Source organism: Nelumbo lutea, chromosome 1, assembly GCF_056320005.1.
Source record: "Nelumbo lutea isolate HS-2025 chromosome 1, American lotus-T2T, whole genome shotgun sequence".
Classification (NCBI taxonomy): domain Eukaryota; kingdom Viridiplantae; phylum Streptophyta; class Magnoliopsida; order Proteales; family Nelumbonaceae; genus Nelumbo; species Nelumbo lutea.
In genome coordinates, this window is record NC_142684.1 from 174,035,500 (window position 1) to 174,057,089 (window position 21,590).

The window sequence follows — 21,590 nt, forward strand, 5'->3', positions numbered from 1 at the left end:
TTGTCAAAGCTTTATTGATTTTTGAACCAACTTGCAACATAATTTTAAATGTTGAGTTGGCACATATTATAATTTTCCTCAAGTAAAAACTATGATTTGGATGTGAGGCTAAAAACTGCACATAGTGCATAGTGCATAGCGGACTGGGCAACTTATCACAAGTGAACATGGTAGTGCTTTGTACTCTAACGTGTTCACTTGTGATAGGTTGCCCACCCCAAGGTGCATGATTTTGTCTCTAACCAATCTGGGGTAGAGGGTAAGACAAGCGTTTAAACGTATTTTAAGGGAAATTGTCTAAAACTCATCATGAGTTTTGAGCACCCAACATTTCAAAACATCTCGGAAACCCATGTTAATATGAGGGAGATTTTGTTTTCCAAAACTCACCATCCAGGGAATACTTTGGCTGTTTGCAGAAAACAGCCTAGGCTTTTTGATTTATCTCTTTATGTATGACATGCATTCACTACCAAACGTTGGAGTAAAGTTGGCAAAAAATTCCTGATAAGTACCTTGTACTTTAGGCCGAGTGCCAATTTAGTACTTGAACTTTAAAATGCCACAATCTAGTACCTGAACTTTCATTTTGCGACAATCTAGTACGCGATGTTAATTAGCCGTTAAATAGCATGCAAAAAGACAAAAATACCCTTCAAGTATAAACTCCCAACCTTCCACAATTACATACTTGTTTAACTACTTCACCAATGAAGCAATGGAGTGTACTACGCTGATTTCCGGCGGTGGTAGTGGCAACAAGGGTGGTGCTACTCCTTTCCCTGCACCGGGAGCAATGATGCCCATGCTGCAACAACCACTGCCAAGTTCGGCCCACTCGCCCAGATTCTTCAAGCCTCCTCCGCCATAGTCAACCATGTCGAAAGAAGCACCACCGAAGACAAAGCAGCCTATTATACCACAACCTCCATCTCCGCATCCAACTAACCAGACTAAGCAGAAACCTCCTATTAGAAATTACCTACCATCACCACCAACCCATCATTATCCTTACGCATCACCACCATCACCAACTCATCATTCTGGTTATGCCTCACCTCACCTCCTCCCCATCTTCCTTCTCCTCCAACCATCACTTTTATACACCACCATCGCCACCTCCACCACATATCGGGGTGCCGCCACCAATCCATCATTATACAATGCCTCCACCCCCAGAAGAATTCTACCCACCTCCAACCAGTGCTCCGCCACCACATGTTTCTATCTCTCTCTCACCTCGATTTGGGTGCGTCATAGAATCACCTCCTTTGCCCCCAAGTCATGCTTCCCAACCACCATCACCACCACCAGAAGCCTGGCCCGAGTTACCTTATGTAACCAATGAACATGGGAGTAAGTAGGAATTTGGAAGTGATTTCAAATCGCTGAGATCAGCTGGGTTCGATGTGTTGAATTTGTTTGTTATCGGAGAGAACAAGCCTCTGCAGCGGATTGAGGATAGTAACTCACCCAGCTTCTCTTGTAAGTAGAAGCCGCAGATGCCACCTTGATTCTTTTTGTAAAGATGGTCACTGCACTGCATCCCCTCCCCTATGTTGTCCACTGCTCCTCCACCACCATCATCACCCTTATCGATCACTATCATCTTAATCCTTATCTCGATAGCTAAAACACTACCGCCAGTACAATCCCAATAAACATATTGTAAGCCATGTCAAACTGCTCCAAGCTCTTCATCTACCCATAGGTGGGCGGAAGTAGCCCTTGGGGATGTAACCGCTGAGGTTGTTGTTGGACAACACGATGATGGAGATGGGGGAGTTTTCGAGGTTGTTAAAAAATTCTAAATTGGAAGCAGTTGTTCAATTCCTTATCAAAGAGCCAGATCCGCAAAAATGGTATCTGGGAAGATGCCGCAGAAACAGTTGGTTGAGGTGGAAAAGAGCTAATCAGCCAGATCCATTGAGAGGCCAAGCTTGGGTATGAGATACCTAGCAATATCAGTGTGGTTGAGATTGATGTCAGAGACTTATAGTATATGGTGTAAGTTGCTAAGGCAACAGGGAACCACCTGCACACTCAGCCATTGCTGCAAGCATTCTTCGATGCGACAAAGAACGTTTAGTTGGTGGTGGATGGAGGCTTCACCTTCGTCAAGAGATTTGAGTTCTTGGAACCTGATCTTCATTTTCTTAAGAAAGACGAATAATTTTAATATTTTCAAAATTCTTAAATCACATAATATATATAACTAAATCGGCACTCGACCCAAATATCGGGAATTTTCCCTTGAAAAAAGTTTAATATGACTTTTTAATTGTGAAAAAAAAAGTAAAATAAAATTATTTTTTTCTAAAAAATCCATCCAGTAATAATAATGACTCTCCAAAAACCCTTCTCGCTCATCCCTCGCATTCTAGAATCCTTTCTCTCCCTCTCTCAAGTCTCACCCCACCCATTTCCTGCAAACTGTTGGTGGAGCATGTTTCCGATGCCAAATAGAATGGTTCTTCACTGGGTATTCATTCAATCAACTGGCTTTAGACAATCATTTAATTTCAAATATGACGATTCTTACAGGTGAAAACAACAGAGTTTCCGGGCAACAGGTGAAGGCCTTGATAACAATTTTGATGTATCGACCAATGTATCTCACTAGTGAGAGCAATATTCATAGAAAATCTCTTTTGTCTTATTCTGATTAATGTTAAATGTGGCATTTGCAACTTTTTTCACAATGTTTCTGGGAATTTCTTCAAAATTTTAACTATAGATATTAATGTTAAGCAGAGAGGAATGACTTTCTCCTACATCCAACCAAATCGGCATGGACGTAAGAAGATTCAGTTACTCTGGTCGCCGCTGCAACATATTCATACGAGTCGCCGCTGCAACATCTTCATTTCCGGCATCAAGCCTGTAAATTTCTCCATCTTTTTACACTTACGATTTCACGGGTAGAATTAATGTCATCGTCATCATCCAAGTAAGGTTTTTTCCGGCATCGATTTTTTAATTTCTGAATTTGGTTCCCTGTTTTGGAATCCATTATACTTAAACTTGTCGCCGTCAAGCCTGTATTTCAACCTTCTGCGCAACAAGACAAAAGTCTTAACATGGACGCCATGGGACAGAGATTATGAACACCACCAGCAGGTACGAGCGAGTTGACTGACTCATCAAACTCGGGTACTGACATCTTATAATCCACGTATCTAGTATGCATTACACGCTCAGGGCACGTGGTTGTGAATAAGCTTTTACATTCACAACACAACACAACACAACACGTGTCTAACATTTATTACTCTAGGTGGCAGCAGCAGTTTCTTTAATTTGTTGACAGGTCACTCATTCCCTCTTAATTTCATTATGTTCATCATATACTGCTGTCTGTCCACAATCTCTTAAGCTTACGAAGAGGTTGAGGTTCGATAGACATATTTGTAAAGAAGCAGAAGGTCTATTAGGTGGAATGTTATGTTGCTAGAACAACAATTTAGCAACAACAGCACCCTAAGTGCAAATAAACCTTATAAGAATACAGGTTGAAAACACCCTTGGCAGTTACTCTTGTTCTATGGCCATCCACAAACATAGCAGCGGAAAGAAATATGAAAATATTTATTGCACTTGCAGTCAACCACCACTCTTCCCTGGCTTTTTTGGGTGGCCTGAGTGGCATTTATCTTCATCATGATCAAAAAAAAATTTCGTCATTGAACTCCAAGATTATCCAAAATCATTTAATGGATCTTGACTTTATAGGCCCACCATTTACCCGGTCAAATGGTCAAACAGGACCATCAAAACTACTTGAGAGATTAGTCTGAGCTCTAGCAACCACAAGCCGGACACACCTTTTCCCTCAACCAGTTCTCCACAGACATATGCCCATCGACTAGGTCTCAATTTCATTTCCTCCCCTTTTGGTCTGAGCATCCAGATTGTTTAAGGACCATGTCTGACATATGGGAAAATTATATGAGTGGTACCCCAGCTTTTCAAATCATTTAAACAACAAAAAAAAAAAAATTTTGGTCTCACACAAGACCAACTCCAAAGGCTCTCAAGTCACATCTCTAGTGTCCAAATGAGCATGGGCTCCGACGCAGACTCAAACCAATTAAACCTCCTTGTACAAGAATACCACTACTAGCTTAGGAAAAGATGAGCAATTATAGAGATTGAACTCAAGGGAGCTCTAGTTAAGAGATGGAGACAAGAACATCAAATTCTTTCAGCAAGAATATAAAAAAATAATATAGAATGGATAAAAAATCATATGATACCTGGACTTCCAACAAGGTTGAAATAGCAAAAATCTTCAAGAATACTGATGAGGGCAGATTTGGCCCTCCAGTAAAATTGTGACACGTGGCACCTCGTGACAACTAGGAAAACACCCAGCCAACAAACTTACGAAGTTGGTGACCCACCCGGGCACCAGTCTGGCCGGACTGGCGCGACCTGTGCGCGGCCTGCTCGAACTGCGCACGGCCTAGCGCGCGGCCTGCGTGAACTGCGCACAGCCTGCGCGACCTGGACCAGCCTAGCGCATGATCCGGCCAAGGCGCCAGCTTGACGACCTGATCTAGACACTGACCCGCCGACTCACAGGCGCCAGCTTGACGACCTGATCTAGGCACTGACCCGCCGACTGACACAGGCGCCGACCTGACGACCTGGCCTAGACACTGACCCGCCGACTGACGCAGGCACCCCTCAGACAACCCGACCCAAGCGCCGACCTGGCCGCCTGACACAAGCGCCAGCCTGACGACCTCGAGGAGTTCACCACGGTACCCCGGTTCTGACAAGATGCGACGAGTCTTACCATTTGGAGGCTTTTTCACCCACCTAACCCGCGAGGACTCCGGTATATAAAGACCTCACCCCCCAAAGGGGAGGGGGGAAAAAAGAAAGGGAAGTAACCCTGCTCTCTAGCTCCCTCATATTATCTTCAAAGCTCTCTACAATAAGAGTGCTAACTTAAGCATCGGAGAGCCCCCACCGGGAAAGTACCCCCGGGACCTCTAATTCAGTTCTTGCAGGTCCTTCAGCTCCCGCCGCCTACGAAGATGAGGAAAAGATGCAGTTCTCGGAAGCCCCTCAGCTCCCCCCACCTACAAGGAGGAGGAAGAGATGGAGTTCTCGCAGGTCTCTCAGCTCCCGCCACCTACAAAGAGGAGGAAAAGATGAAGTTCTCGCAGGTCCCTCATCTCCCGTCACCTACAAAGAGGAGGAAAAGATGAAGTTCTCGTAGGTCTCTCAGCTCCCGCCACCTACAAAGAGGAGGAAAAGATGAAGTTCTCGCAGGTCCCTCATCTCCCGCAGCCTACAAAGGAAAGAAGACCACCTCATGCTGAGGGCAGTCGGATTGCGCCGCACCAGGGAGCTCCAACATTCTCTAAGGCATCGGCCGCCTGGTAGGCAGTTCGCCAAAGCAGTTCGCCACCAGGCAGTTCACCCCTAGGCAGTTCGCCACCAGGCAGTTCGCCACAAAGGCAGTTCGCCCCCAGGCAGTTTGCCACCAAGGCAGTTCGCCACCAAGGCAGTTCGCCACCAAGGCAGTTCGCCCCAAGGCGGTTCGCCCCCAGGCGGTTCGCCACCAAGGCAGTTCGCCCCTAGGCAGTTCACCACCAAGGCAGTTCGCCACCAAGGCAGTTCGCCCCAAGGCGGTTCGCCCCCAGGCGGTTCGCCACCAAGGCAGTTCGCCCCTAGGCAGTTCACCACCAAGGCAGTTCGCCCCCAGGCAGTTTGCCACCAGGCAGTTCGCCACCAAGGTAGTTCGCCACCAAGACAGTTCGCCACCAAGGCAGTTCGCCACCAAGTAGCTCGTCACTAAGGCACGCGACCATCGGGTCGAATAACGAAGTACTTTGCCAAAAAATTTTACATCACAAAACATTGGTACGTGGCCGAAAACGATTACATCAAATACCATTTTGGAAGTTGGAGGAGTGGATGAAAATTTTGATCCCTCATCATTAGACACTCTCTCTCAGCTTCAAAACAACCATGTGAGCTCATTGATGCAACCACCAACTTATGAAGAAGTCTCGGTAGCTGCAAAGTAGATGCACCCTCGTAAAGCCCTAGGCCCAGATGGATTTATAGCTTTCTTCTACCAACAATACTGGAATACAATAGGAAATGATATCTACAACATGGTGGTCATTTCTTCAATTTTGAGCTTTTACCTAAGGAGATAAATAATACTAATTTGGTTTTTGTTCCAAAGAACAACCAACCAATGGATGAAACCAGTTATAGGCCTATTAGCGTTTGCAACGTGCTCTACAAGATCATTTCCAAATGGCTAGTCATGAGATTACAACCAATGCCGCAAGAGATTATCTCACCATTTAAGACAAGTTTTTAAAGGAGAGGCAAATTGTTGACAACAATCTTCTAGTAAGGGAAGGGAAGTTGCACATATGATGAAAGCTCAGAAAAGAGGTAAGGGATACATAGCCCTCAAATTTGACTTGTTGAAAGCATTTGATAGAATGGAGTGGGAATTTTTACAAGAGACTCTACATAAAATGAAACTTCCCAGTAAATGGTGCAATCTAATACATCAGTGCATCTCCACTCCCTCTTTTCCCATCAAATTAGGAGGGGAAGCCCATGGCTACTTTCATCTCAAAAAGAGGCCTTTGTCAAGGAGACCCACTCTTGCCTTATTTATTTATTATTGGCTTGGAGATTCTCACCTAATTTCTAAACAATGCGGCTAATTCAGGTCTCAAAGAAGGTACCAAATTATGTCGTGATGGCACACCTATGCACATCTTTTCTTGGGAAAAGTATGGAAACACACGATGCAGAATTCTGAATTCCAGTGATAGCAATCTATTGGCAAGGGGTGTGCAAGAACAATGCATTAACATGATCAGTGTAGGGGATTGTGCTACTCTTCACATAGATGGCTCATTTAACCCAAACACAGGTGCTGCTGGACAAGCTTTCATTCTTCAAGACGCCAATTGAAACTTCACAATAGCTGAAGGAAGAAGTTGTTGGGCCGTAGAAAGTTATGATGCAGAGCTTCGTGCCTTAGCTAGTGGTCTAGAAGCAGCTTCAACAGCCAATATAGTTGATATAACAATATATTCTGATTGTCAAAAACTTGTTAATCTCTTCACAATTCACACCAAACCAAGTTCATGGGTATAACAGATGCATTGGGCTCACATCCGGAGGCTGCTGCTTAGTTTTCAATCCTTCTTGCTTATTGATGTAAATAGACATTTAAATCCAATGGGCCATCTTTTTGCTTGCTTTGCTCGTAAGGGTAAAGTCATTCCAGCATATCATTCTACTCCCCACAATCATGTAAAATTATTTTCTAATCAATGAAGTTGTTTTTGTGTGAAAAAAGAAAAGGAAAAGAAAAAAGCAGCAGTTTGATTCGTCATTTTTAATTGTTTATTTTTTTTGTTTAATTCTGGATTTTACATGGCTCTTCCCCATCCCTCTCAGGTTTAATGCAAAATTTCCTTTGATTTTATCGATTGAATTCGGTTATTTGGGTTTCGTCTTTCCGTCCCTGTTTAGACTATTGGGGTTTTCAACTCAGAATTTGAGAATATGCTCTGTTTGTTTTATAAACTAGACATTGCGTTCTTAATCGTTTTGTGGTGGGTGACGGTGTTGAAGATATGAAAGGAGATTTTAACAGCAACAAACCAACCGTAATAGGAAAGGTTAAATAGATTGTTTTGCGTTTTCTTAGTGCTTATTTTGTCATTACGAAAATTAGGATACGCATGATTGACTTGAGATTTCTGTGTGGTTATGATTATGAAGAGAAGAGGAAATGACTAGTGGGAAGTGGTTAATGATTAGAAGGGCAAGAAGAGAGAGGAAGGGGATGCACAGCCAATGGTGATTTGGGAAAGACTCCGTCTCCGTTGTAGCAGGGGAGACCAAAGAGCGAGAAGACCGAAAGAAATGAAGAATAAAAAGGAGAGAGAGGGAGGGGAATTGCAGCAGCGCTACCTTGATTCCGGTGGGATGCTTGTTGAAGAGGGTGAATATATTCTGAAGAGGATTCAGGGTTCATAGAACACGAGCGAGCTCTGTTAACTGTTATTATGTAGATGTAATATATTCTGTTTTCTGAGGATTTATGATATTCTATGAGCCAGTTGAATCGGCAAAGCCTCAGTGGACCAGTAGAGGATTCGAATGTGGTCTGTATTTTTTGATGCACGCACGTAGACCACATACTTTTTTTGGCTGTCTGCTCATTTACACATATGCCACCAACCATACGAGGGCGGGCGAGCCGAGAGCGAGAGAGAGAAGGGGATGTTCCTCTCAGGTACAAGCGCTCAGCTAGTTCCCTTCTCAAAAGCCGTTACCAGCACCAGACACGGCCTTTGTTTTCCTTCTCTTTTTCAGTTTCCTTGCCCTGCACAGGGAGCCCAAAAACCAACTTTCTTCCCTTCTTCTTCAATATCTCGATTCACTGTCAACCGCAAAGCGAGTGTAGGTGAAGATGATTGGCTCTCTACCGCCTCCCCCTACGACGTTCTCGGCGTCGACCGAGACTGCTCGCCGGCTGACCTCAAAGCTGCTTTCCGAACCAAAGTACGTGTACTATTCTAATAATTCCTTAATCCCCTCCCTTTCCTTTCAGTTTTTGAAAAGCTAGAAAGCAAGTTTCCATGATTGGTTTCTATTATTATTGGTAAAACTCAGGTAAAGCAGTTTCATCCCGACGTCTGCAAAGATGCTAGGGACTCGGATACAATGATCCGACGGGTGATTCAGGCATACGAGGTATTGCTGATTACTGATTGTAACAACACATCAAGCGTTGTTTAGAACAAGATGGATGGGTCTCAAATGTTTTGCTTGATTTCTAGTTGTTTCCTTGGTAGGTTGCAGTACTCTTCTATTAAAAGCAAAGTGATTGAAATGATTCACAAAATACTACTGTTTAATTATGGGTGCAGATGTTGTCGAAATACCACCAATCTGAGACTACTTTGAGGTAAATTGGGTATCGAGTTTGATTAGTAAATTGGAGAATGTGCGAATGTTAAACCTCCTTTTGATCCTTGATTTTAGCAAATAACTGTTGATTGTGCTTAAATTTTTGAATCTTTCGTGCTATATACACGATTCTTCTTTGGGTTCTTTCTTTTATATCCAAACGCTCTCATTCGATGAGTGGCAAGGGGAGGCCTCTTTATAATGTCGACTCAGGATCAGTGCCCGAGTTCTACTAACAGGTTTTCGGCCTTCCTGAATTGTTTTTAACTATTTCCCCACCGCATTGCAAAGGAAAAGTTGGTGGTTTCTGTGATTGTATGTTAAGGTCTACTAATATTGTTCTGTTATGCTTGGTCCATTTTTATGCTCATCGAGATTTCTTTTTCTTATCTAATCCTTTCAATCATTCAATATAGAATTTTGGATTAGTTTTCGTTGTTTCATTTTGAGTCAGTTTATACATTGCTCTGACCGCTGGATGCACACGCAGGGAGAGTTTGGATCCTTTTGATGAGCCAGAATGTGAGGCATTGGATCTATTTGTCAATGAGTCTATTTGTCTTGGGAAAGGTATCAAATGCTTCATTCTATTTCTGTTTTTTCCTGTTTAATTTGTCATACAGCTCCTTCATACAACTTTGAAGGAATAACTGCAGTACATCTCACATAGTGAAGAATCATTTCCATTGGTTGATTCTTTGTCTACATAGAGGGCTGACATTATTGGTTAAAAAGTTAATCACATCCATTGCTTGGTGCTTAAATATTTTCACTCTTCCCTTTTATCTACTTTTTGCAGGATGCCCTTATTCTTGCGTAAAAACAGCACCTCATGCCTTCTCATTCATGTCTTCAACTGGTACTGCACGTGTAACTTCTCAAGGTCGGACTTCATCCTTTCTAAGTTTCTATTTCATGGATAGCTCTTTACACATGCACTATATAGTGTTCTTCATGTATGCCTGTAGAATACATGCTTTGCACTATGTCAAGGAACAAGCATGAAGGGATAGTTTAAATCAAGTTGAATTACAAAGGGGATAATCCCCCTTTATGCTGGAGAAGGTTATGTGAAGATATATAACACCTGAATGTTAGATTTACCCATTTGAAGATCTCAAAGATGCCCTAATGAGGAAAGCAGGATAGAAAGTCAGTCATCTATCTTCAGAAAAATGGCCACACTACTGCCTTAGACTCATGAGAACTGCATTGAACTATATTAAGTTATCAAGGATGAGCCGATGAGCATACATCTGATGAGGGTGGCCATCCTGTATGCTAATTAATTTGGAAGAGGTAAGGGAAATGTGGTGGAACCCTCTAGCTTGGACAGGCTCACTATCTTGAATTGAAATACATGATTTTATGTTTCAGGGTTGCAGTTGTATTTTATTTTTACTCATAGTTACCTTCCTCCAGCAGTTGTTTCATTTCAGTAACAACAATTTATATTTTTAGCAGGTCATGGTGAAGATTACCAAGTCCAGGTTGCAGTTAGCCAGTGCCCAAGAAGTTGTATTCATTATGTCACACCTTCTCAAAGAATTATTCTTGAGGAGCTACTTGAAAGGTTGTATTTTATTTTTGCCACACTTTTTTATGAATTCTTGAGCATTTCAACTTATGATGTATATTGTTTTAAAATTCTTGTTCTCATTTTCTTTGTTTATTTTCATTGTTGCAGTATCTTGTGCATGACTTATAACAGTTCGGCGGAGGCAGACTTGCTTTATTCTCTCATTACTAAAGCTCAATTTGAGAACAACAGGTATCAGAAACCCAAGAAGCAACCAAAAGCTTCCACACAACATGTAGATTGGTTTTGATGATTAATTGTCAACGGTCATTTCCTGGTATATATTTGAAGTTGTTCTTTAGCTAGTGATACCACAATCTAGATGGAGTATAGATAGATGCTAACTACCTAATGTTGCCTTGGACAAATTCAATGGTAATGGACTTAATGGTAAGGTGTGGTACCTATGCCCCTTTTCTTATTCTGGCTTTGGTTCCAGGAATTGATTCCTTTTCTTGTTTCCTAATGCATGTGTTGACATCTTCACAAGATTTTTTGCTGGTTAGGAAAAGGAAAAACACTTGGTGATGCCCGAAAATACAAATAGAAATTGAAAGAAATAAGGGCATTATCCAATGTTGTTCCCAGTTATCTGGGGTATGGACTACATATTGACCTGACCTTTTTTTTTGTCCTCCACACAAATTGGCCACTTTTATACTCCAACCTATGTTCTCATGCTTCAGCCTGAGATTTTTACCAAATTTTCCAAGAAATTCAAGGAAATGCCTCTGTAAATTACTCATATGAAATATGCTAAAATACCTATTTTTTTGTAATTTCCATATACTCTTTATTACCTTTAGTGTTGAACTTTCCACTACCAAAAAAAAAAAAAAAAACTTAGCTTTTAAAGTATGATAATTGACATGTTCTTTTACTTTTACTCTGAAAATTACAAAGAGGTGGAAAGTTGTGGACAGTTACAAGATTTTTAATCTGTTTACTATGCCACCAACAACTAGCATGTTATGGTTCATGTGTTCTTTGGAAAACACCAAATTCAACTTTGGTGAAAGGAAAATGCCATATTTAACTTTTATCTCCGTCTAGATCATGCTCGGTTGCAGGGCTGGCTGTTCAAGACAGGCCCATGCTTAACTGTTGTAATTCTTGTTATGCAGTGTAGTTGTTAATCGGATACTCTAACCTACTCTTGTCATGAGACACTTTTTTTTTTTTCCTGTCTCTTTGGCTCAGTTTGGAAGGAGTACAAATGCAAATATGTAGAGTGCAAAACCTTGTATTTTGTATTATTTTGTTTGTATTTATACTGTACATATTTGTATTTGTACTCCTTCCAAACCAAGCCTTTGGTTAAAAAATTGCTCCTTTAAGGGAGGGGGTGTTCGGTAGCATTTGTACAAATGCAAATTGTTTGTATTATTTTGTTTGCATTTGTATTATTTTGTATTATTTGCATTGTATTTATACTGTACATATTTGCATTTGGTTCAAAAAAATGCAACTAGCATTTGTACAAATGCAAATTGTTTGTATTATTTTGTATTATTTGCATTTGTATTTATATACATATTTGCATTTGTAACATGGTATTGAATAATCAGATCAAAACATGTATTTGAAGCCAGGTTCAAGAACATGTTTTTGAATTTAGTTTTAAAAACAAAAAATATACACAACCAAGAATATGTTTTTTGCGTTTTTATTTTAAGAAACAATATATTTTCAAATGGAATTGTTTTGACTTGATTTTAGAACCAGTAACAAGAAAAACAATTCGTGTTGTAAAATGCCTCCTTAGTGGTTTGCCGCCCATCCAAAAACTCTTCATCTCCTATACATATTTCAATGGAAATTAAAATCCATACACATTTGGCGTATGTTTGGTTCCGTGGGATTTTCCTGAGAGGGGTTTTTTTAGATAAACGTTTATCTGAAAAATGCTACTTCAAATGCTTTTTTGCTTTTTGGGCATAGCACATGGTTTAGGACATCTGTGTAAATTCAGTTTTGGCCCGATACACTTGTTGGACCTGAAATGCAGGCGTAGGCCCGTTCTTAAATAAGCCCATGCTGGGCATCCTGGCTTTTAGGCCTACAAACTAAACCCTAATCCACGTCTCTGCTAGGACTACCCAGCTAACATGCCAATCGAGCTATTCTGATTAGTATGTGAGTTTTATTTGTTAGATATATTCGTTGCATACTTGTATACCCTCTCCTCTATAGTATGTCTATCTACAGATCTGTTCTTTCTCCTTTTCATTAACAGATTTCCACCGGTCACTTGATGCGATGGTTCAGTTACCTGACCCAAAGGACCCGAACCCATTGACACACCCAATTAAAGCAAACAATGTTTCTATAGAGTTTGGTCATTTGGATATGGGTTGAGCCCAGGCACGGGTTGATAAACCTACCAAGGGTACAAACTAGTTAATGCCCTTCCATAGAAATTTGGAGTCACCCATTGGGCCATTGGCTATTGAAATTTGAAAAAATGGTTCGGGCCAACAACCGAAAGCATATCTGGACACGAAAAGACCCACGCCTGTCCTAATTCATCAAAAGGTCTAATTTGGGCCATACCCCATCAACTAGAGGTATAAATCAGGTTGTGCCACTCATGGCCCAACACAATGGTACACGAGCTGTATTGGGTTGAGGGTTTTAGGTCCATGGTCCTAGTTATATATATTTATAGATAATATATACTATATTATAATTTATAATAATATATTAATAAAATAAATAATTATTATATATATCAAAAGTCATATAAAATAAAAATTTTAAGATTTTTTTTGAAATAAGCCTTTCATAGTTTTGGTCTAATCCACGGCTTAACTTAGCTCAAGACTCAGCCCATAGATCAGCTCGGACCGTGAGCTATGCCAGGCCCTCTCTCAAAATATTCTAAGGGAGGGAGGCATGGCGAAGGACAACCCACGGGTCGGCCACAAGCGGGTCGTTTTACAGCTCTACCACCAACCAACAAATGCCAATTAAGATATCACTTGCTAAAAGCAATTAGAGTGTAGGAACGTCTGGACTCTCTTAAGAAAGGAAACCCAAATATTGATCCAGAAAGGCAGGAAGTTTTCTTTCTTTCTACCAAAAATTGCTCCACTGGGTTTGGGAGTTCTATCTCCCTCAAGGCTCAAACAGATTGTTTCTCTCTCACTCACTCATTCACAGAGGATGGGTGGTGGTGAGAAGTTGTTTGGAAGAAGTTCTCCACGAAACTAGTACGAATGTTACGAGCCTTTTACAAGAGGATCGGTGATTCATATCTCCTTTGGCCACATCGGCAAGCAGAACGTGAACGCAACAGCTGTCGGCTGGCATACCTAGCACTGAAATTAGTTATGATAAAGTTAGGACTATTCCTAAGACAAGTGTTAAGGGAAATCTTAGAGTCATGCTAATATCATTATAATCATTAGTATGATTTGGATGTAACGGTTCTCAACCTTTATAAATATGACACAATGTCTGAATAAAGAATTATTAGATGATTAAACTATTTTGTTGTTGTTCTTCTTCTTCGGCATTCTTTTGATTGCTGAGTCCTTTGTGAGCGGTGCTCTGGCACTATAACTCGGAGAATCATGTCCTTTTCTGTTACTTTTGGTGTATCAGAGCCATCCAGATCCATGGATGTGCGGATGACAAGGCTTGAAGACCGTCTCAGTCATCTTGAGAGAAATCAAAGGATTCAGGAAGGGATTTTGGCTTGACAATGATTTTAGACAAGCTTGACATGATGGTTGGTTCTCTAGAAGAGTGTAGTCACCAAGCTCCTTCCGTCAAAAGATGGAGGATCGAAGTTGACTGAGAGCGTTGGAAAACCAAGACCGAGCTCAGTGAAGTTAGGTGACAGAACAGGGGAGGTGGTTCAGAAGGGCAGTGTGAAGATTATAACCCTAGCCAAGATCTACCAGCATCCCAACCCTAGTCAATTCGTCACCCCTGGTCCCTTTTCTCTCCCCTCTCACTCTCTCCCTTAAACCGAGCCTGTCCATACCTAGCAATGGACCGTCTCAGTTGCTCAACCTCTGGTCATCATCTTCGTTTGCAACAACCATAACCCGACCCATTTCACCATGTAGCCTGAAACCCACCTCTGCTCACCTTCTAGTTTTACAGATCCCTGCTCTTTTCCCCTTCCATTTCAGTGGGTGGGGTCCTCCTTTGTATAGCGTTCCTCGGCATCCTTCGGTCACACTCACAACCCAAATTATTATTTCCAATACAATTCAAGCAAATCTTATCAGATGCAAGGTAAGGAGATTGCTTAATGACATACCAGTGATGATGAAGCACCTTCGCTCCCTAGTGACAAACTGACAACCATGAGTTCTGGTTCATTGTTGGAGTTAAGCCCGATGGTCAGGGAACCCTTGACAACAGAGATCACATTGGACGTGTGGCTCTCCTACCAAGATGTTACGATGTCGGCAGATTCTTTCGATCATTGACGGTCATATCAAAATGGCTAAGGCGGTCTCAATGATTTGGGTTTTGGTTCCAATAAGACATCTAGACACAGGTCAACAACAAAAGGGTGAAATGATATGTAATGGTGAGAATGCAAGCGTCATTAACGTAGTTGTTGTTGACTTTGTCCATTCTAGCATCTCCAGTGGTGCCATATCCTATATCTTGGTTGATGTTGTTGTTGTAAATATGATCAGGCAGTTTGGAGTTAGATTAATCAGTGCTCATCCTGTTGCTACAAAGAAGAGATTTGTCATTGTCCTAACTATCCCTGCATCAGCTACTCCCTCACCAAAGAAGGTAATTCGAGTCCTTTTCACTTTTGTTTTTTGGGAATTTGATGGATATTTTCCTACGGGTGTGGTTCCTCGCAACCAGTAACTTGCAAAGAGGTGGGCAAGTAGGACCAGATATTGAGATAAGTAAAGGCCTGTCTGTCCACAACAACGTCTTGAGGAACCCAAAAATTCTTGGTCACATACGCCAGTTCTTAGAGTTGGCCCTCACTCTTTTGATGGAAGTGCATTCTGATGGCCCCAGAGAAATAACCCACCCATTCGTTCTTCAGTTTCAAATGTTTTTAGTGATTTTGGCGGTTATCAAGAGGACCCTCAAATTCATTGTACAGTTGTTTTGCCTAGATTCAATCAAAACATGTATATGGAGCCCACATTGGATAGTATGTGCCTGCAAGTTTTGTGTCTTAACTTTGATCGGTGGTTGTTCGGTGAATTGCTCAATAGAAGTTTTTCAACAGCTGAATTGCTTTTGACGGTTGATGGTGTTGACAAAATGGTTCTGCTTGAATTCAATTCAAAGCTGCTTGTTGGGCAGACATTAGTTGATTCAGAATTGTTAGAAGAATTGCTTTTTAGAGGTTTAGCAATGTGGGATGGAAAATTTTGTCAATATTTCAATCTTGGTCGGCTTGAGAAAAAGAATGATTATCAATTTCAAGAGTTGAAAACTTCTGATGAGGAATTGCTAAGGACCTTTCGCTCTGATAAGGTGTAGCCCATTGTGAGTCCAATTCAAAGGGAGGTTCCATGGGAAGAGTGTGCTTCTCTCCATAAGTCACTGACCAACTATTGGGTGGACCGTGGATCATCTTTCAGTCGAACTCTTCTCCATCAATGGACAGTCTGAATTCAAAACCATTCTCCTTTCATTGAAAAGAATATTGCTTGACCCCTTTGATGTGTGGAAGTCGTTGAAAAACATTAAATTCTATGCTCATGGGATCCTTACGGAGAACAACTCTGTTATCATCTTTCAGTCGAGCTCTTCTCCATCAATGGACAGTCTGAATTCAAAACCATTCTCCTTTCATTGAAAAGAATATTGCTTGACCCCTTTGATGTGTGGAAGTCATTGAAAAACATTAAATTCTATGCTCATGGGATCCTTACGGAGAACAACTCTGTTATCATCTTTCAGTCGAGCTCTTCTCCATTAATGGACAGTCTGAATTCAAAACCATTCTCCTTTCATTGAAAAGAATATTGCTTGACCCCTTTGATGTGTGGAAGTCATTGAAAAACATTAAATTCTATGCTCATGGGATCCTTACGGAGAACAACTCTGTTATCATCTTTCAGTCGAGCTCTTCTCCATTAATGGACAGTCTGAATTCAAAACCATTCTCCTTTCATTGAAAAGAATATTGCTTGACCCCTTTGATGTGTGGAAGTCATTGAAAAACATTAAATTCTATGCTCATGGGATCCTTACGGAGAACAACTCTGTTGGAACAAGGAGGCACAAATTTCTATATAATGACCTGAAACCTAACTACCAAAAGGTTTCCTCTGTTTGGATTTAGATAGAAACATGGACTGAGTTGAGTTTTGGAGACATAGACCTAAGGACAAATGTTGGGTAATCTCGCAAGGTGTATTTGTCATCGGAAGATAAGTGGTATTTAGTTGGCATTGCTTGCTACAGTTCAATGACCAAGCAACTTCTGGTCAAACATAAAAATGGTGAAAAGATAAGATTCTATATTACTAGAGAAGAAAAACAACAATTATACCTGAGGTTCGACATTAAAAATACAATTATCAATGGCCGAGGTTATGGTGATATGGTTATACTAGCTATTAGTTAGGATGATTACCTAGAACAACATGGAGATATCATACGGGCAAAAACATACAATGCACACAAATTGGTCACTAACTACAGAGAAGGGATCACATTTGGGTAAGCGTAAAAGCTTGAAGTCATTTTCCAGTGAAATATCTGCCCTTGTGCAATGTTCTGAGCTCATGATATTGTAAGAAAATTTTCAACTGCTGGCTCTAGGGGCCCTTGTTCAATTGCTAACGTTATCTGCGTTTGGAGAACTCGCCCCTAAAAGCTAGCTGTTAAGAGGGAGGGAACTCAAGCATATATATGCCTCACAACATCATTCCTTACTACCGATGTGGGATATCTCACATTAGCATCCCATACTACAAACATGAGATAAATGGATCGTAACAATGCACGCCCCTGCATTTATATATAGCCTAAGAATGGAAAAAGATCGAGGAAGAAAAAATGTAGGAACGCAAACAGGGCACTGAATAGCTACGCCCCAGCTGGAGCCTGGATGTATAAGAAAAAGTGAGTTATCTTCTTTTTCTTCTTTTGATTTATTGTGATCAAGTGTTGGAATCTGGTCCATTATCAACCCTAGGTTGTTTATGTTGCACTCTTAAATGGCGTTTCTTTTTTATTTTGACGGAAGAGCCATTCTTGATATTTGTGCTTGAAACCAGTGTAGACTGTTGAGATGGCTCTAAAATGGGCATCGCTCTCAACAACTAACAAACAACACCTTTGTATATAGAAGAGAGAAAGTGGGTCCTTCTTATTGCCCTATCTTAAAGCCATGTTATTATTGCAGTGTTACCAACCAAGTGACCATCTCCACTACCAGGTGGTGGGCATGGAAGTCTCCTTTCCATAAACTGAACAAGCCCCATAAACTTGGTTTAATATGATAAATTCATTTCTTGTCCAATCATCTCATATTACAAGTCTTGAATTTCAGTGATCAATGGCATCTGAAATCTCTGAGGGAGCTGGACCCATTCTATTTTGTTTTTCCTCGTAATTGAAACTAGTTAATCAAATATAAACTCTTTTCTCAAAAAGAAGGAAAATATATCATCAATCTCCCCAAATGTGGAGACCTGATATTGAACTGTTTGTGCACTTCAAAAATTGATGTTGACTGCTGACTGTGGAACTCCAATATCCTTTGATTAGTATTGCATGTATTAGCACCAACTCTGGTCTTCCATAGCCAGAACTCTCAAGGAGTGGAAATTAAATCGAAGAATCTATCCAATTAGTGTGATCTGAAATGTGATAGGCCCTCTCATGGGTTGGGCGAATGTTCGATAAATGAAGCTGAACCATGGGTCGTGTTGGAAGCACACCTGATTGTCATCATAGAGGGCGATTCAAAATTTCAAATATCATCATCAACAGCCTCTGTGGATGCATTCAAAGAAGGGAACTCCGTAGCAGACAGGTTCGCAAGCTTGGGTCATGTGATGGATGTTTCTAACTCTAGTTTGTTTGATCCAATTTTGTTTCTTTTTTTCCTTTTTTTTTTTCTTTCTCCAAGCATCATTCCCCTTTTTAATTGATTTCTCCATCTATAAAAAAAATGTTTAAATTATGGAAAATAGAAACAAATTGGGCACCCAATTTGGCCCATCAAAGATTTTGATGAATGTTCATTCCAGACCCGCCAAAGTTGCAGCCTTCATTACAACACAGCAATGGGACTCGGTGTTTGTATGACATACATTCTCAAGCCTGTCCGCCATGAGATTTTACCATTACACCACAGTAATCCCATAATTTGGAGTATATCATAACTGAAAACTAGAATCCTTTAAGCTGTGTTTGGCTTGATATAAAATAAGAGAGAAACAAAAATATGAAGGAAAGTTTTTTTTTAAGTAAATTCACAAAATTCTTAATTTTTTATTTCTCTTTTATTTTCTATCAAACCAAACACAATTAGCTGTATTGGATTGTTGTAATTGAAGGGAGGGGAGTTATGAATTGAAATTGCATGAATTATTATTTTGAGCATTTGGACATGCTTTATTCACATGAATTATAATATTTGCGAATTTTTATTTGAGCCTGTACTCTTTTGGGTTTTTTAGACTTTTCATCAAACAAAACCAAAACCTGACATCTAATAAGTGAAAATTCGGAAGAGCCCAAATCAATTATCACTTGGTTATTTGAAGGTTGTCTTCTTCAACTTTTTTAAAAAATTTATTGGGAGCGTTTTAAAGCAGATAATCAACTTTGGATTATAAAAAAAAAAAAAAAACAATAAAATCAGCTTAGCTGAATCTTTAACTCAGCATTTCCAAACGCTCCCTTTGGATATATCTCTACCTGATCTGATATAATTCGATTCAATTTGATTTAAATATATTCATTTATATATACTTAAAAATTATATTATATCATTAAAGTTGGTCTTAATGTTATATTTTTCACTATGTGTTCAAGTTTTATACAAGTAATTTTTAATTCATTTTGTTCATAAAATATATTATTAAAGTCATTTTTACTCATCTTATTAATAATATATAATATTTTGGTCAGTTTTAGTCTAATTTATTTGTACTATTTAATATTCGATTATAATCAGAATTCAATTTGAATCCACTAGATATTTGGTAGATATGATCCCATTCGTCCCCATCCGTTGCAGCCCTATTTTATATAGGTTTCCCCACTTTTTTTTACCATTTCCTTCAAACCAATATGGCATAAAAATGGAGAATATATATATATATATATATATATATATATATATATATATATATATATATATATATATGTTATTTATTTATTTATAAATATATTATTTATATTATATTTTTATAAATTTGTTATATTATTTTTTTATAAAAAACATATATATATATATATGATGAAAATAATTAAAAAATACTTGTATCTTTTGTTTTTTCTTTATTTAAATTAGTATATTTTATTTTTCTTTTAATAATTTATTAATTAAAAAAAACAAATTGAATCAAATCATTCTAATAGGATTCGAATTCAGATTGAGTCATATCAGATCCAACATAAACAGTGTTGAATCCGATCCGATCCGTTTTCATTCCAAATTTTGTAAACTAAGTCTTAACCCGCCCGGCCGCCCCCTATCCAAAAAAATAACCAAATCCTGTAAATCGAAATCACGCTTGTAAGAGTCGGATACTATGAATCCACATCTACTCACACCGATTAAAGAACATGTTCCAACCGCACATCGAGAACATCTTCGTATTTGTATTTTATTAAATATCGAAGATGCTACCAATAGACGGTAACATGTGGCTGTGATGTCGATATGCAGAGCGCTCTGTAAGGAGCAAATCCCAGTTCGGATACTATATATATAATCACTCATGATTGTTGTATTTTAGGGTTAGGGTTTAGAAAGGAGAGGAAGGAGCATAGCTAAGAGAGAGGCGGAGAAGAGGGAAGGAGCATAGCTAAGAGAGAGAGGCGGAGAAGAGGGAAGGAGCACATCCATGGCGACGCCGATAGAGTCCGTTCAATGTTTTGGTCGAAAGAAAACGGCCGTCGCCGTTACCTACTGCAAGCGCGGGAGGGGTCTGATCAAGATTAACGGCTGTCCGATCGAGTTGGTGGAGCCGGAGATCCTCCGTTATAAAGCTTTCGAGCCTATTCTTCTGCTCGGTAGGCACCGGTTCTCCGGCGTCGATATGCGAATCCGAGTAAGAGGTGGTGGGCACACCTCGCAGATATATGCAATTCGACAGAGCATCGCCAAGGCGTTGGTTGCGTACTACCAGAAGTACGTAGACGAACAGTCGAAGAAGGAGATCAAAGACATTCTGGTGAGGTACGACCGAACACTGCTTGTTGCGGATCCTCGGCGTTGCGAGCCCAAGAAATTCGGTGGGCGGGGTGCTCGTGCGAGGTTCCAGAAATCATACCGTTGAGGAACGAGGTTTGCTGTTGGAGAGACTTCTCTTTCTGGAGTCGAATCGTTGGCTCACTCTTTTTGGTTCGTATCGGTTAGGGCTTCTTTAAGGAGCGATCCAGTGACATTATGCTATGGAGTTTGTTTGAGTTTGAAATTTTTGAACATTGGATGGTATAGTGCTTTAATTATGCAATGTTAGAGTTTAGAATTCCGTATCAAAGTGATGTTTTGTTTCATTGCTATTTATGTTTACTTGCAATGGTAGTTGAGTATTCTACTAATTCTTCTTTGAATGTTTCTCGTGGATGAGTATCATTGTGATTAGAGGAAGTTGCAGGTATGTGATATCCTCCTGTTTTGGTTAAGCCTGATCTGGTGGTTTTGTGTTTCTGAGACTTTAGGGTTTAGAATCTAACCGTAAATAATTAGTTTAGGGTTTCTGCTTTCGAGGTCACTAGTTTTGAGACATGGAAATTCATATCTTGACTGTACGGCAGCTATCAACCCTAGAATGCATCTACGTTAGATCGAATGAGTATAAGTATGATTTAGGGAAATTGCAGATATATTATGTCCTCTGTGGATTAA

General features: G+C 40.1%; 2 protein-coding genes and 3 long non-coding RNA genes across 5 annotated transcripts; 4 read left to right on the forward strand and 1 right to left on the reverse strand.

Moving 5' to 3' along the window:
• Positions 1-2,377: 2,377 nt before the first annotated feature.
• Positions 2,378-7,098, forward strand: LOC148879287 (uncharacterized). Its single transcript, XR_016104167.1, has 3 exons — positions 2,378-2,622; positions 2,755-4,272; positions 4,363-7,098. It is a non-coding gene; the product is annotated as an uncharacterized LOC148879287 (long non-coding RNA).
• A 10-nt stretch (positions 7,099-7,108) lies between these two features.
• Positions 7,109-10,973, forward strand: LOC148879288 (Chaperone DnaJ-domain superfamily protein). The gene is made up of 8 exons (XM_088960791.1): positions 7,109-7,264; positions 7,780-8,565; positions 8,677-8,757; positions 8,934-8,971; positions 9,464-9,543; positions 9,773-9,856; positions 10,438-10,546; positions 10,661-10,973. The coding sequence occupies exons 2-8, from the start codon at positions 8,284-8,286 to the stop codon at positions 10,800-10,802; spliced, it is 816 nt and encodes a 271-aa protein (XP_088816917.1). The 5' UTR covers positions 7,109-7,264; positions 7,780-8,283; the 3' UTR covers positions 10,803-10,973.
• Positions 10,974-13,627: 2,654 nt separating this feature from the next.
• On the reverse strand, positions 13,628-15,012 carry LOC148879289 (uncharacterized). Its single transcript, XR_016104168.1, has 2 exons — positions 14,826-15,012; positions 13,628-13,872 (listed from the first exon to the last, which is right to left on the reverse strand). It is a non-coding gene; the product is annotated as an uncharacterized LOC148879289 (long non-coding RNA).
• On the forward strand, positions 14,059-16,689 carry LOC148879290 (uncharacterized). The gene is made up of 2 exons (XR_016104166.1): positions 14,059-15,101; positions 15,214-16,689. It is a non-coding gene; the product is annotated as an uncharacterized LOC148879290 (long non-coding RNA).
• Positions 16,690-20,462: 3,773 nt separating this feature from the next.
• Positions 20,463-21,222, forward strand: LOC148879291 (small ribosomal subunit protein uS9-like). The gene has a single exon (XM_088960792.1). The coding sequence runs from the start codon at positions 20,584-20,586 to the stop codon at positions 21,016-21,018; it is 435 nt and encodes a 144-aa protein (XP_088816918.1). The 5' UTR covers positions 20,463-20,583; the 3' UTR covers positions 21,019-21,222.
• Positions 21,223-21,590: the final 368 nt, after the last annotated feature.